General features: G+C 34.5%; 1 protein-coding gene across 1 annotated transcript in view; it reads left to right on the forward strand.

The window, feature by feature from the left end:
• LOC134250886 (uncharacterized) overlaps positions 1 to 12,348 on the forward strand; it is a 31,265-nt gene that overhangs the window by 15,832 nt on the left and 3,085 nt on the right. The window contains exons 14-27 of the mRNA XM_062733245.1: positions 1,257 to 1,462; positions 1,692 to 1,908; positions 2,128 to 2,547; positions 2,641 to 2,847; positions 2,941 to 3,022; positions 3,247 to 3,416; positions 4,065 to 4,229; positions 4,403 to 4,516; positions 6,243 to 6,359; positions 6,462 to 6,665; positions 10,287 to 10,626; positions 10,873 to 11,048; positions 11,887 to 12,021; positions 12,113 to 12,229. Of these exons, the coding sequence (XP_062589229.1) occupies positions 1,257 to 1,462; positions 1,692 to 1,908; positions 2,128 to 2,547; positions 2,641 to 2,847; positions 2,941 to 3,022; positions 3,247 to 3,416; positions 4,065 to 4,229; positions 4,403 to 4,516; positions 6,243 to 6,359; positions 6,462 to 6,665; positions 10,287 to 10,626; positions 10,873 to 11,048; positions 11,887 to 12,021; positions 12,113 to 12,229 (2,670 nt within the window). The remainder of the gene's footprint in view (positions 1 to 1,256; positions 1,463 to 1,691; positions 1,909 to 2,127; positions 2,548 to 2,640; positions 2,848 to 2,940; positions 3,023 to 3,246; positions 3,417 to 4,064; positions 4,230 to 4,402; positions 4,517 to 6,242; positions 6,360 to 6,461; positions 6,666 to 10,286; positions 10,627 to 10,872; positions 11,049 to 11,886; positions 12,022 to 12,112; positions 12,230 to 12,348) is intronic.

Raw genomic sequence — 12,348 nt, forward strand, 5'->3', positions numbered from 1 at the left:
TGAGTTAGCAGTTTTAAATATTGAAATAAAGCTTACATTATTAAAAAGATTTTAGATTAAACTTAGTAAATTATATGGATGGTTACTCTTCAAAATTTAAAAACGCGTAACAATTCTAAAAGCAAAAAGTTCTGACAAAAGCAAGCAAAACTAAGTACAGTGTAACTTCTTTTACCCATAAAAAATAAGGATCATGTGGATGATAATTTAAAATACTGGTACAATAGAAAACAATAAAAACAAGCATTCAAAATCTAAACGAAGATAAAAATACATCGAGAAATAGATAAAGAAAACCTAAGGAACCAACAAAAGGGGAAATTACGTAATTAAGAAAATACCGGTACTTTTTCATGAAAAACAAAAACAGGACAAAAAACAAGAGTAAAATCACAAATGACAAATACGAAAGTTTGAAACACCATATCAACGAACAATAATGAAGCTGAAATGCTCATTGATCCCGCCCCCCGAGAAGAGGTTGTTCAGCGTTTGCTCCATACTCCGATTGGTAAGGAGCTGATCCTTATGTCGCAGGTTCAGATCCCACTGAAGAACATGGAAGATGGTCCCCCAGATGAGACTTCATAAACCGATGTCCCGCAGTAGGCTATTTTACAAAAATAATTCCTATCCTCACTGCCGGATGGCCATGGGGTCTTTTTTTTACAAAAGAACGTGCGACTAAAACCAAAATTTAATTCTGTTCACAAGTTTCTAATTTACATATATTAAAATTGTTTTAATTTAAAAAAAAAAAGTAGTAAGATAATTTCACGTTAGCAATATTAAACACAATCATTAATTTTACAAAAGTTTGTAAACAATTCAAAATTTAGATCTAAGTCATAATTTCATTTTTAAAATAAGCCCCTGAAAACCATGCATAAGTCTAAATTTCCAGTCCCTCTGTGGTAAATGATGACGTCCACTTAAAAGTGAAACATTCTCCACAGGTATGTATAACATCAAACAAACTTTTTAACAATACAAACCAGGTGTCTAAAAACATCAAATGCTGGTTTAGATATACAAGAGAAGTCGACGATAGAAATGATGAAGTTGTCACGTTTATCATCAAATTTTTATGTTATTTTCTTAAAATCGTTTTGGAGTGAAATATCCAAATACGGAACATATGTGTCACAGTTTGTAGTATTTCTATATCGAATTCAAATGAAATTTTAGAATAAAATGAAAATTGATATGTGGTAAAACACATTAAATGAACTACAAAAAAATTAAATTCTTTTCAGAGGCAATGGATATAGCTCAATGTTCATTTTCAATAAATTTAACAAGGACGAACCAGTCCATTATCCGGTCACCAGGGTTCCCCTTTAGTTATGGACAAGGACTGAATTGTACCTGGAGTATATATGCCGGGTATTCTAATTTTGTCAGGCTGGAAATGGTCTATTTACAACTCGCTAAAACAACAACAGAAATAGAATTGAAAGAGGTGAATATCTTTTCTTTTTAATTCAAATGCATGTATTTATCTAAGTGTTGTTTTCATTTTTTGTTTTCAATTTCGAGCTATAATAAAGGAAAATATTTCTTAGTTAAAATTAACAAGAACGTTTAAAAGATCCTTTCTTTTTCTGAATGAAGCAAATATGTATGTTGTTCTGTATATTAGACGACTCTTGTAGGACGTTAGATGATAGTGACACTTGTTTACATTTTAGTTGGGGATGTTTGATATAAATCCAGGAAGGTGCAAAGACCAAATAGTTATACATGACGATTTGAGTACCTTAGAGATCACCGCGGATACACAAGATAAATTCCAGGATACCGTCTTTATCTCTTCTGGGAGAACTGTATCTGTTTCACTGGTGTCTTGTTTCCAGATGTCTGTATCACAATTAGAAAAGAGTTTTGAAATAGAAGCTACAAAATCAGGTAGCATTTCTCAGTTGGTAAACTTCAAATAATTGTTACTCGTTCTTTCAGCAAACATTACTCTTTGCCAATTCAATTAAGCAACAAGTTTATTAATAATGTCAGAAGAGGTCATACAATTTAACATTATCAATATCTGAATTAATCTATGAAAACTGTTAATAGTAATGTAAGATAATCTTTCGTCAACATTCTAAACAAATGCATTCTCATATACAGAGAGACCCGGATGTGGGATGGCTACAGAAGGGTGCATAATCAGTTGTACATTGCAGACAGCCTATATAGCGACAGACAGATACCCCGCTCCATACGAAGCAGGAGAAACGTGTACATGGAACATAGCTGGAACATTTGGACAATACGTAGAACTGAATGTTGTTAATTTAGATGTTATTAATGGAGACGACACTTGTTCTAAGTCATATATTGCAATTTATGATATCGACTTGAATGGAAGGGAGGTGTTACTAGGAAAATTCTGCAAGGAAAATAGACCTTATAGGAATATTACATCGAGATGGCACCATATGAGAGTAGAGTTTCGCTCTGGAAATGAGAATACTCAGGGTCAAGGATTTTTGGGAATGTATACGTTTATGAATTTTACCCAAACATGGTCAGATGTTAGGAATAAAGGTATGCAATTTTAATTTGGAAGAATGACTTGATTTTTTCTTCTTTATAACAGCAATCATTGATTAGAAGTGAATAATTTTTTTTTTATTTTAGAATGTTTAAATGATTGGCATTACCACAATGGAAGCTGCTATAGAATATTCACTGATGGCATGGGTATCACTTGGCCGGAAGCGAAACGGAAGTGTGAACAATTCAATGGCAGCCTTGTTAGCATCTCTTCAAAAAGGGAACTTTCCTACGTTCATTTTCTTGTCAAGAGCGATGTAAATATCACAGGCGACTGGGAAATTTACATAGGTACGTAAACCTTAAGCAGTGGAAGCTTCAATCGGATGGCTACAGTGTGCAAGCAATCAAGTCAATGCCGAACTAAATTGTAATATTTTCCAGGTCTTCAAAAGAAATACTCAGAAGGAAAACATGAGCTGAAATATCTCTGGACAGATGGAAACCCTTTAACTTTCACTGCATGGTAATAAAATAAAGCCAGATTTTACTGAAATATAGATCTATTCTATTATTGTTTCTTTGTGCATGAACGTGTTGCGTTTTCTTTATATTATTTTTTCAGTAACAGTGCTTCTAGCATTTTAGCATATATTACATAGTTTTCAATCTGTTTTGTCTAGCTTGAAATCATATCTACAATCTTGAAAGTATTAAAAGTATCCTTTGCTCATTTGTTCTATTTGATAGGTATCGAGATGATGATATTAAGAACAGACAACCAAATGGCGTCCAAAATGAGCGATGTACCAGTATCAACTTTTACAGCATACATTCATTGAGTGATTGGCATGACACTGCATGTGCTTACAATAAAATCCAGAGTTATATGTGTGAAGTAGACCTCCATCAAAGTTTAGGTAAATATATTACATATATCCCGTTTATTCTGATATTATTTACACTTGAAGCACTTAGCCTTTCAATTCAAAAATCCTTTTATTTATAATTTTGGTCTTTAATTCCCTATTTTCTTTATCAATTATTTTACACAATAAATACCTTTGGAAACACTTAGGAATTCCATATATCTTGACGTTTTGAAGTTATAGAAAATTAAAGGTTTTCTACAATTAGTTTAATTTATATTGTATATCGGCAGAAGAATTCTTACTGTGTACTGATAATTATATTTATACAAAGTTGTTTTTTTTTTTTGGTATTGCCTATAACTTAAAAATGTATCACGATTTGCAATCAAGGTGATATTTTTAAAAACAATTGACAAAGAGAATTGCATAGCAAGTAAATATATAAAGTTTTTTTTGTAAGAAATTAAGATTTTCGTATAATATTGTAAATGACCTTGATTTGCGTGAGTCTTTCAGTTTCATATCGTAGATATGTCAAAATAATCCAATTGAAAATTTACATTGTTTTTACATCATTGCTTCGAAACCATTGATTGCAAAGATTTAAATTTGAGTGTTTTGATTATGTTGTAAAAAAAAATTAATGTACATATTAACTAGTATAACTTTTTCTTTGTCTTTAACTTCATATTTCAGAAACTATCAGTCGAGAGAATTGGTGGGGAAATGGTTCTCTTGTTTCAAGGTCAGCAGATCTGGATAACATTTTGTTCCAGTGTGAGAACACAGAACTGATCAGCAGATTGTTTGTGTGTGACGGAATAGAGGACTGCTTTGACGGATCAGATGAGTACAACTGCTGTAAGCTTATATCATTTTTTTAAAAAAATAATATAAGTATATTCTTAATTTATCATCCATTCCAGGTCATACCAGTAGTTTTCTTTTTTGTTTAGTTTTTCTATATATTTGTAATATACAGGGCGTCTTGTTATTTTTCATGTTTTTTAATTTAATTTTTTTCATAAACAAAGCTACAACATGTACGGAGACTCAGTTCCAATGCAGCAGTGGTGACTGTATCTCTATCAGTCTGTATTGTGACTTTGTCAGCCATTGTCCAGATAACTCCGATGAAACCAATTGCAGTAAGTTTATGTCCTCATTTTGTAATGCATATTGATGAAAACTTTTCTGTGAGAGTCATAGTTTCGACATATTCTAGAAAGAAAGGGCACACATTTGATTAGCATTCGACAGGAATCTGGGCTTACTTGAAAAGTGAAATTTTATCAACGAGTCACATGAAATTTTAACTTTTTTTTAATTTATCGATCGGGTTCCTGTGAAATGGGAAAGGAAAATATTTTACCGAAACTGAGTTTTGATTTGCTAAAAATATACATTTTTAAATACGTTTTTCTAAAAAATTCTATCTCTGGGTCTTCTCTCAATGATTTTGAAACGTTAATTGAGTGTGTGTTAATTCAAAGAAACGAACATACCTTTGCAAAAAAATGGAGAGAAGACCCAGAGACATACCCCCCCCCCATTCAACTGTGTAAATCTGGTGCTTCTTTGTCATTTCAAAATCCTCTTTTTTATGTAGCGGTGATCATAATAGCTCAGTAAAATTGACTAGAAGTGAAAAATATTTTCGTTTGCATCTAGCATGGGGCGTTATTTTTTTTTTATTGCAAACAATCTTTTGTCAGTTTCATTTTATGTACAGATTTATTAAATTTTGAATTACGTAAATTTTGGTTCAGTTGAACCGAGAGCGAAATCAATTCCAATCGTCTATTCTATTATATTTCCATTTCTAATTTTTTTTTCTCTGTGATAACTGTTTGAAAGTTTTGGGCATTTATTTCTTGATAATTCTGCCGGAATGTAAATTAGGCAGGTCGATAGGTCAGCAGCTAAGGAGGCCTAATACGCATGCAAATCTCGTGCGCATCTGTCTCTGTGTCTGACGCTAAGGAGGCCAAATATGCAAGAAAATCTCGTGCGGCTGCCTTTGTCTTTGACGTCAGTGTGCGAGGACTATTGAAATTGGCATGGAGGTCCTCGTGTAATTTAAATCTATTAGTCTACATTTTTAATGTCTAAGTCTACAATTTTATTTCACAATGAAATGGAAATATAAGGAATCACTGTCTTGTTTTGAGAGTATGCCAGGGACATCAACAATAGTGGGAAATATGGGATAATTTTAGCATAACGGGCTTCGCCTGTTATGCAAATTATCCCATGTTTCCGACTATTGTTGATGCCCTGGCATACTCTCAAAACTAGACAGTGATTCCTTAATAAATTTTGATGTATATGTACACTTGTATATGTACACTTACATGTATCATTTAAGCCTTTTGCCCTATAGTTGTTTATATTTGTAAAGCATTACTGTGTTATTGACATCCTAAGACAACTGTCATAAATGTTACAATCTGGCAGGGTATTTCAAACTAAGTGAAAAAATACTATGGTTGTTTTTACAATCTGACCAGCTATGGTCAGCCAACTAAATCATGGACATTTAAACCATGAATGTTTCCTTCAAATGATTCCTGCAGAACATATACCAAATACGCCCATCTTTTGTGGAAAAATTAAACGATATATTATTAAACATCATAATTTTGAAGAACATAAAACATTAAACATATTGAATAGTTGTAAATTTTGGTAGTGCTTATTAATATATTGCCTTAAAGATTGAAAAGATTCTTCTTGAGAAATGAAACTTATGTGTTAATTGTCTGCAACCAAATATGATGCAAATTTCCATCGTGTCAATTTCTGCAATATCTGCCTTATTATGGTTTACTTAAGGGTACCTTCTCTTTTATTTTCAATAAAATACACACACAGTTCCAAGACCATGTACAGAAAATGAATGGAAATGCTCCAGTGGTCAGTGTATTCCCGCCAAAAACCTCTGTGATATGAAACCAGAATGCGTCGATGAAAGCGATGAAAAACAATGTGGTGAGATTCTTGTGTCTATCAAAACATTTTTTTAAAGAAACTTCTTAGGGTTTTCACGGTTAACAGGTATAGATACAGATACAAACCTCTTTCAACTTTCAGAAGGTTGTAAACATGGATTTGAATGTTACGATCAGACCTGCATCCATCCCTCTAAGGTGTGTGATGGTTTTATCGACTGTAGTGGATTCTTCGCTGAGGACGAATCTCAGAACTGTGAGGACAATGTCCAGGAGACGTGCAAAGACTGGTGGGGACTGGGACGGAGAGAGAATGGGGAATATCTCATAAGTCTTGGCTTAGAAGGTAGTTACAGAGATTGGTGGGAATTGGTACGGAGGGAGAATAGGGTATATCTCGTCAGTCTTGGTTTAGAAGGTAGTTACAGTGATTGGTGGGGTTTGGGCGGAGGAGAATGGAGAATGTCTTGTTTGACTTGGCTTGAAGGTAGTTAAAGAGATTGGTTGGGATTGGATGTAGAGAGAATGGGGAATATCTCGTCAGTCTTGGTTTAGAAGGTAGTTATAGAGATTGATGGGGATTTGGACGGAAGGGGATTGGAGAATATATCGTTGGTCTGGGCTTAGAAGGTAGGTACAGAGATTGATGGGGATTGGGACGGAGAGAGAATTGGAAAAATCTTGTTTATCTTAGTGATGGGGCTTAGGACGGCGTAAGGATGGGGGATATCTCGTTAGTCTTGGCTTAGAAGTTAGTTACAGAGATTACGAGATTAGTCTTGCTTTAGAAGGTAATTACAGAAATTGGTAGGTTGGGAGGGAGAATATCGCGTTAGTCATGGCTTGAATGTAGTTACAGAGATTGGTGGGGACTGGGGCGGACTGATAATGAAGACTTTTTGTTAATCTGTGCTTAGATGGTAGTTACAGAGATTGATTGGAATTGGGACGGAGGGAGAATGGGGTATATCTTGTTAATCTTGGCTTAGAATGTAGTTACAGAGATTGGTTGGACTTTGACAGAGGAAGAATGGGGAATATCTCGTTAGTCGTGGCTTAGAAGGTAGTTACAGATATTGATGGGAATTGGACAGAAGAATGGGAAAAACCTTGTTAGTCTTGGCTTAGATGGCAGATACAGAGATTGATAGGTCTTGGTGGGAGGGAGAATGAGAAATATTTTGTTAGTTTTGTCTTAGAAGGTAGTAACAGAGATTGGTGGGGACTTGGACGGAGGGAGAACAAGGAATATTTCGTTAGTCTTGGCTTAGAAGGTAGTTACAGAGATTTGTAGGGATTGGGAGGGAGGGAGAATGGGAAATATTTCGTTAGAATTGGCTTAGAGGGTAGTAACAGAGATTGGCAATCTAATTAAAATAAGATTAGATCCGCTCGCATACTCACTACAATAACATCTAACAACATCCCATTGAGGGTCACGTCAGAGGTCAAATTCTATCAACTAATCAATTCGTCGCCTGCAAAATCAGCGTACAATGTTAAAGCAAATACACATGTAAGTCTAGAGCTGTTCTTCTGGTGTGACCCTCAAAGGGATGTTGTTAGATATTAGTGAAACGAGTATGCAATCTGACATCTAATTTTAATAAGATTGCAGAGATTGGTGGGATTTGGACGGAGGGAGAATGGGGAATATCTCGTTAGTCTTGGTTTAGAAGGTACGAGGGACGTTCAATAAATAATGTCATTAGCTCGATGACATACAACATAGTCGTCATATGACATAAAGTTTAACTTTCTCTCATTATTGAATCTCTAATGAATTTATAACAGTTTATGAGACCACTTTTCATCACATAGTTTTTTCGTGAAAAGCTGGGAAACAATGGCTATTCGAGACACTGCATTATAAATGAATGGTAAAGAATCAGTAAACTAGAGTGAAAATAAAAGCTACATTAAAGCTGCTGTAAAACTTGTTAAAAATCCCAAAGAAATATTCACTGAAATATGTGACATTTACAGCAACCGATGCCTGTTTTATAGACAAATGAGCAGGTGGCTTTCAATGATAAAAAGTTATATAATGGGCATCAAAAATGGGTACTCTCCTTACCAACAAAAATTATAACAACTTATGTACTATTTGCCAATTTTCAACAAATAATATTTGATGTTGTATGATTGACTTTAAGACACATAGCAAATTTAATAGACATCATATCGGGAGTAGTTTACACTGATTTTAAGAAACGTTTAACAGTAATTAGGCTTGGTACTCTAATGTCACCTTGTATTTTGAAAAATGAGTTAAAACGACAGCGTGTACAAAAGTCTTAGCAATTATTTTAAAATATCAGTAATTGTAGTGATCCACCTTTGTTTTATATTCAAACAGATATTGGAACATGAATCTATTGCTTAAAACCATTAAAACAAAATTTAACATAAGATGTACTTGATAAAAATGGCGAAGGTATGTCAAGAGCAAAGGTATGCATGAGCACAAAGACAGATTTATATGTAATCTTTTTAAATATTAGTTGTATTGTTGTTCAAATTCGTATTCCGGGAGACAGTTTAATATCTGGAGATGTCTAGAAAGCAGTGTTTTTGCAATGAAATCGAAAGGTTTACCAGATAAAGGACCCAGAATCATGAATCCACTACATTGAATTTCTTCATGACAACGTTCAAACCCGCATGCCCTAAAGAGTAAAGGGGTTTTCGGGATAAACATAACGTTAATGTTTTTTCACATTAACAATATTTGCCAGATCCTTGACCTTTTGTCTTGTTTCTATTTCCAAACTTGGAAAAAAAACCTTTCAGAAGGAAAAAAACAAATCCAAGAAATCATTGGATCTGCCATTTTCCAGTATACCAAGGGTCATACCCAAAAATGAGTTCTAAAAACAATCAGAAATTGTATAAAAAATGTTACGGACATGTGTTTGAATTAAAAGAGATTAATAAGTAAAATTATGAAGACTAAATCATTGAAAAGCGTCGTTTGCTTCTTTCTGAGCCCCAATGACATTATTTATTGAACGCCCCTCGTAGTTACAGGGATTGATGGGGATTGGGATGGAGAGAGAATTGGTAATATTTCCATTTCTAATTTTTTTTATCTGTGATAACCCTTTGAAAGCGGAGTTGATTTCTTGATAATACCACCGGAATGTAAATTAGGCAGGTCGATAGGTCAGGAGCTAAGAAGGCCTAATACGCATGCAAATCTCGTGCGCATCTGTCTTTGTGCTTAACGCTAAGGAGGCCAAATATGCATGTAAATCTCGTGCGGCTTCTTTTGTGTCTGGCATCAGTGGGCGAGGACTATTGAAATCGACATGGGAGTCCTCATGTAATTCAAATTTGTCTCTACATTTTTTAAAGTCTAAATCTACAAGTTTATTTCGCAATGAAATGGAAATATAAGGAATCACTGTCTAGTTAGGAGGGTATGTCAGGGACATCAACAGTGGAAAACATGGGATAATTTAAGCATAACGGGCTTCGCCCGTTATGCAAATTATCCCATGTTTCCCACTATTGTTGATGCCCCTGACATACCCTCCTAACTAGACAGTGATTCCTTAAATATCTTGTTCGTTTTGGCTTAGAAGGTAGATACAGAGATTGGAGAGGATTGGGAGGGAGGAAGAATAAGGAATATCTCGTTCATCTTGGCTTAGAAGGTGGTTTCATCTTTATAAAACCTGCTCTTCAGTTCTTTTTGTTTGAAAAAGTTATATGACAAAGTCACAAATCCCAGTTTAAGTTTAGAGTATGTCGATAAAAGTTGGAATGTTCCGGTGTTTTACAAAAATACTTTATGTTTAAATAAATTTTTCTCTTTGAAAATTAATCTTTTCAAATATTTTCATTTAAATTTAATTTATAGTTGTGATTTTTATAAATTATACGTACTTTTTAAGTTTAGAGTTTTTGTCTTCCTTTGAACTACAGTCAATGGGAATAAAATCAGGTGGTTTTAATATTTTAGGTTTGAGCCCTACGAGAGCCGAGTGTCGATTTCAAAAGTCTGACAATTACGTCACAGTGCAGACGATAATACACCATTCCGAGGAAGAAACATTGTTCTCTAGTCTACTTGAAGTTGATGCTAAGTTAAAGTACTCTGCAAATAAAAGACAAATATCAGTGCTAAAGAATACCAATAAATGCAGTCAGGCTTTAAGAATACGTTGTCATTTCATCAACCATAAATTAGACGTGTTTTGGGAAGGCGAAAACGGAGCTCATATTCACACAAAATCTTTGGATAGTGCTGCTGAAAACTGTTCATGTCCATTTGTGAATAAATGTGAAGAAGGAAAAGTAAAGTGAGTAGTTAGAAACTTTAATCAAATTAAATTCCTTCGCAATTAAATAATGTGTAGGGCATCCAAACCCTTTGAACATAGTAATAAGTATTCTTTGACTCGGCAAACCCTTATTCTTCTGTATCTTCATACATGTACCGGTAATGAGTCTACTTTAAAATAATCACTAATTCTAAAATTGAAAATTATTTCATAGAAATGAAGTCTCGGCATAAAAAAATACTTTTTTCCCTTAAAATCATGCAGGTGCAATTGTAATTCCACTATGGGTGAATGGTACGGTGCTGAGGCCACAGAGGTAAGGGAGGATTCGGGTGTTATCACTAACCATTCACTCCTACCAATCCAGAAACTGTTCTTCTATCGCCCGGGGGAGAACAAATTCGTGAAAGTAAACATAGGGCCTCTTATTTGCACGCAAGGTATTTTTTCTCATAATTGAGTTTTTACGTATATGTCTGTCTTGTAACCTGGTGATAAATAACATTCAAATGAAGCTCAGGCAATTTGATTAGAAAGCAAACACAAAGGTAAACGTTACCATTGTATCCATTGTTAGAGTACAATTTCCTCTCTTTAAAATGATTCGTTTTGCATAATATTACTATGGAGCTTATACAATCCACCTTAAAAAGTGTAAGGGATATATGGTTTAGTTGCGTTAATGAAGGAAAATTATACTTTTTCGAATGCTCATATAATTTTATCTCAAAGCTGAACACGATTCGTAAAAGGAATTTTCCGCCAAATTCGATGGGTCTCTCGGTAAATCTGAAGGACTCTATATAAAGCCACTCACTACGTCATTCTTCAGTGTAATCAAATGTCACCGATGTAGACGGACGAACGCTATACAGCAATAGGCAGCAGCAAAAATTTGTACGTCTTCTAATGCATGAGAGTGAGATTCCAAAAAAAAAGAACATCTAACAGTTGCATGTGTCAGTGCAGTACACATACAAGCACACAAATATACGTAACTGCAATAAAAAGAAATCAAAAGTAATACAAGATACCCAGCACGAACACGGATCGCCATTCCACACCGATTCCCATGACAATAAAGCAGTCAGGTGTGACAAATGCGAAGAGTATACCCGGGTACTAATATTGTAGATAGTAACATCGATAATGGCGTTTGCCTTCACGAGTCGCGTTCATCTTTACGTGTAAAGATAAACTAAAATAATATAAGCTACAAATCAAATATAACTTCCGTTGTAAAAAAAACACTAATAAGTTTATTTGATTTTTTTACAGAGACAGACGATGTTAACAAAGATTTTCTTTGTCGGACGGGAAAGATTGTGGCAATGTCAACACGATGTATTCTTGATTACAGTGAAAACGGGGATATATTTGGCTGTCGAGATTTGTCCCATTTGGACGATTGCGGTAATATTTCAGTCAAATTTATACACCTGAAGATAAACAGGAATATATGTCTACATAAAAGCCTTTTGTAAAATTTATTATTATCTTTTAGATTCCACACAGTGTCCTGTAGGTTATATGAAATGTCCCGGAAGTTTTTGTATTCCTCCGCGATTTATCTGCGATGGTGAGAAGCACTGTGAAAACGGAGTCGACGAAATGCAGTGTGGTAAATTGAAAACTATTATACAGCTTTCTAATTTAACATGATATATAGTGGGATACTCACTCCTCCGAGAAACCTGATCCCACCTCTGGGGTTTTGGAGGCTTGTGTTTGCTCTGTTCC

This window comes from Saccostrea cucullata, unplaced genomic scaffold (assembly GCF_032062105.1).
Source record: "Saccostrea cucullata isolate Sc308-1 unplaced genomic scaffold, CSIRO_AGI_Scuc_v1 ctg15, whole genome shotgun sequence".
Classification (NCBI taxonomy): Eukaryota; Metazoa; Mollusca; class Bivalvia; order Ostreida; family Ostreidae; genus Saccostrea; species Saccostrea cuccullata.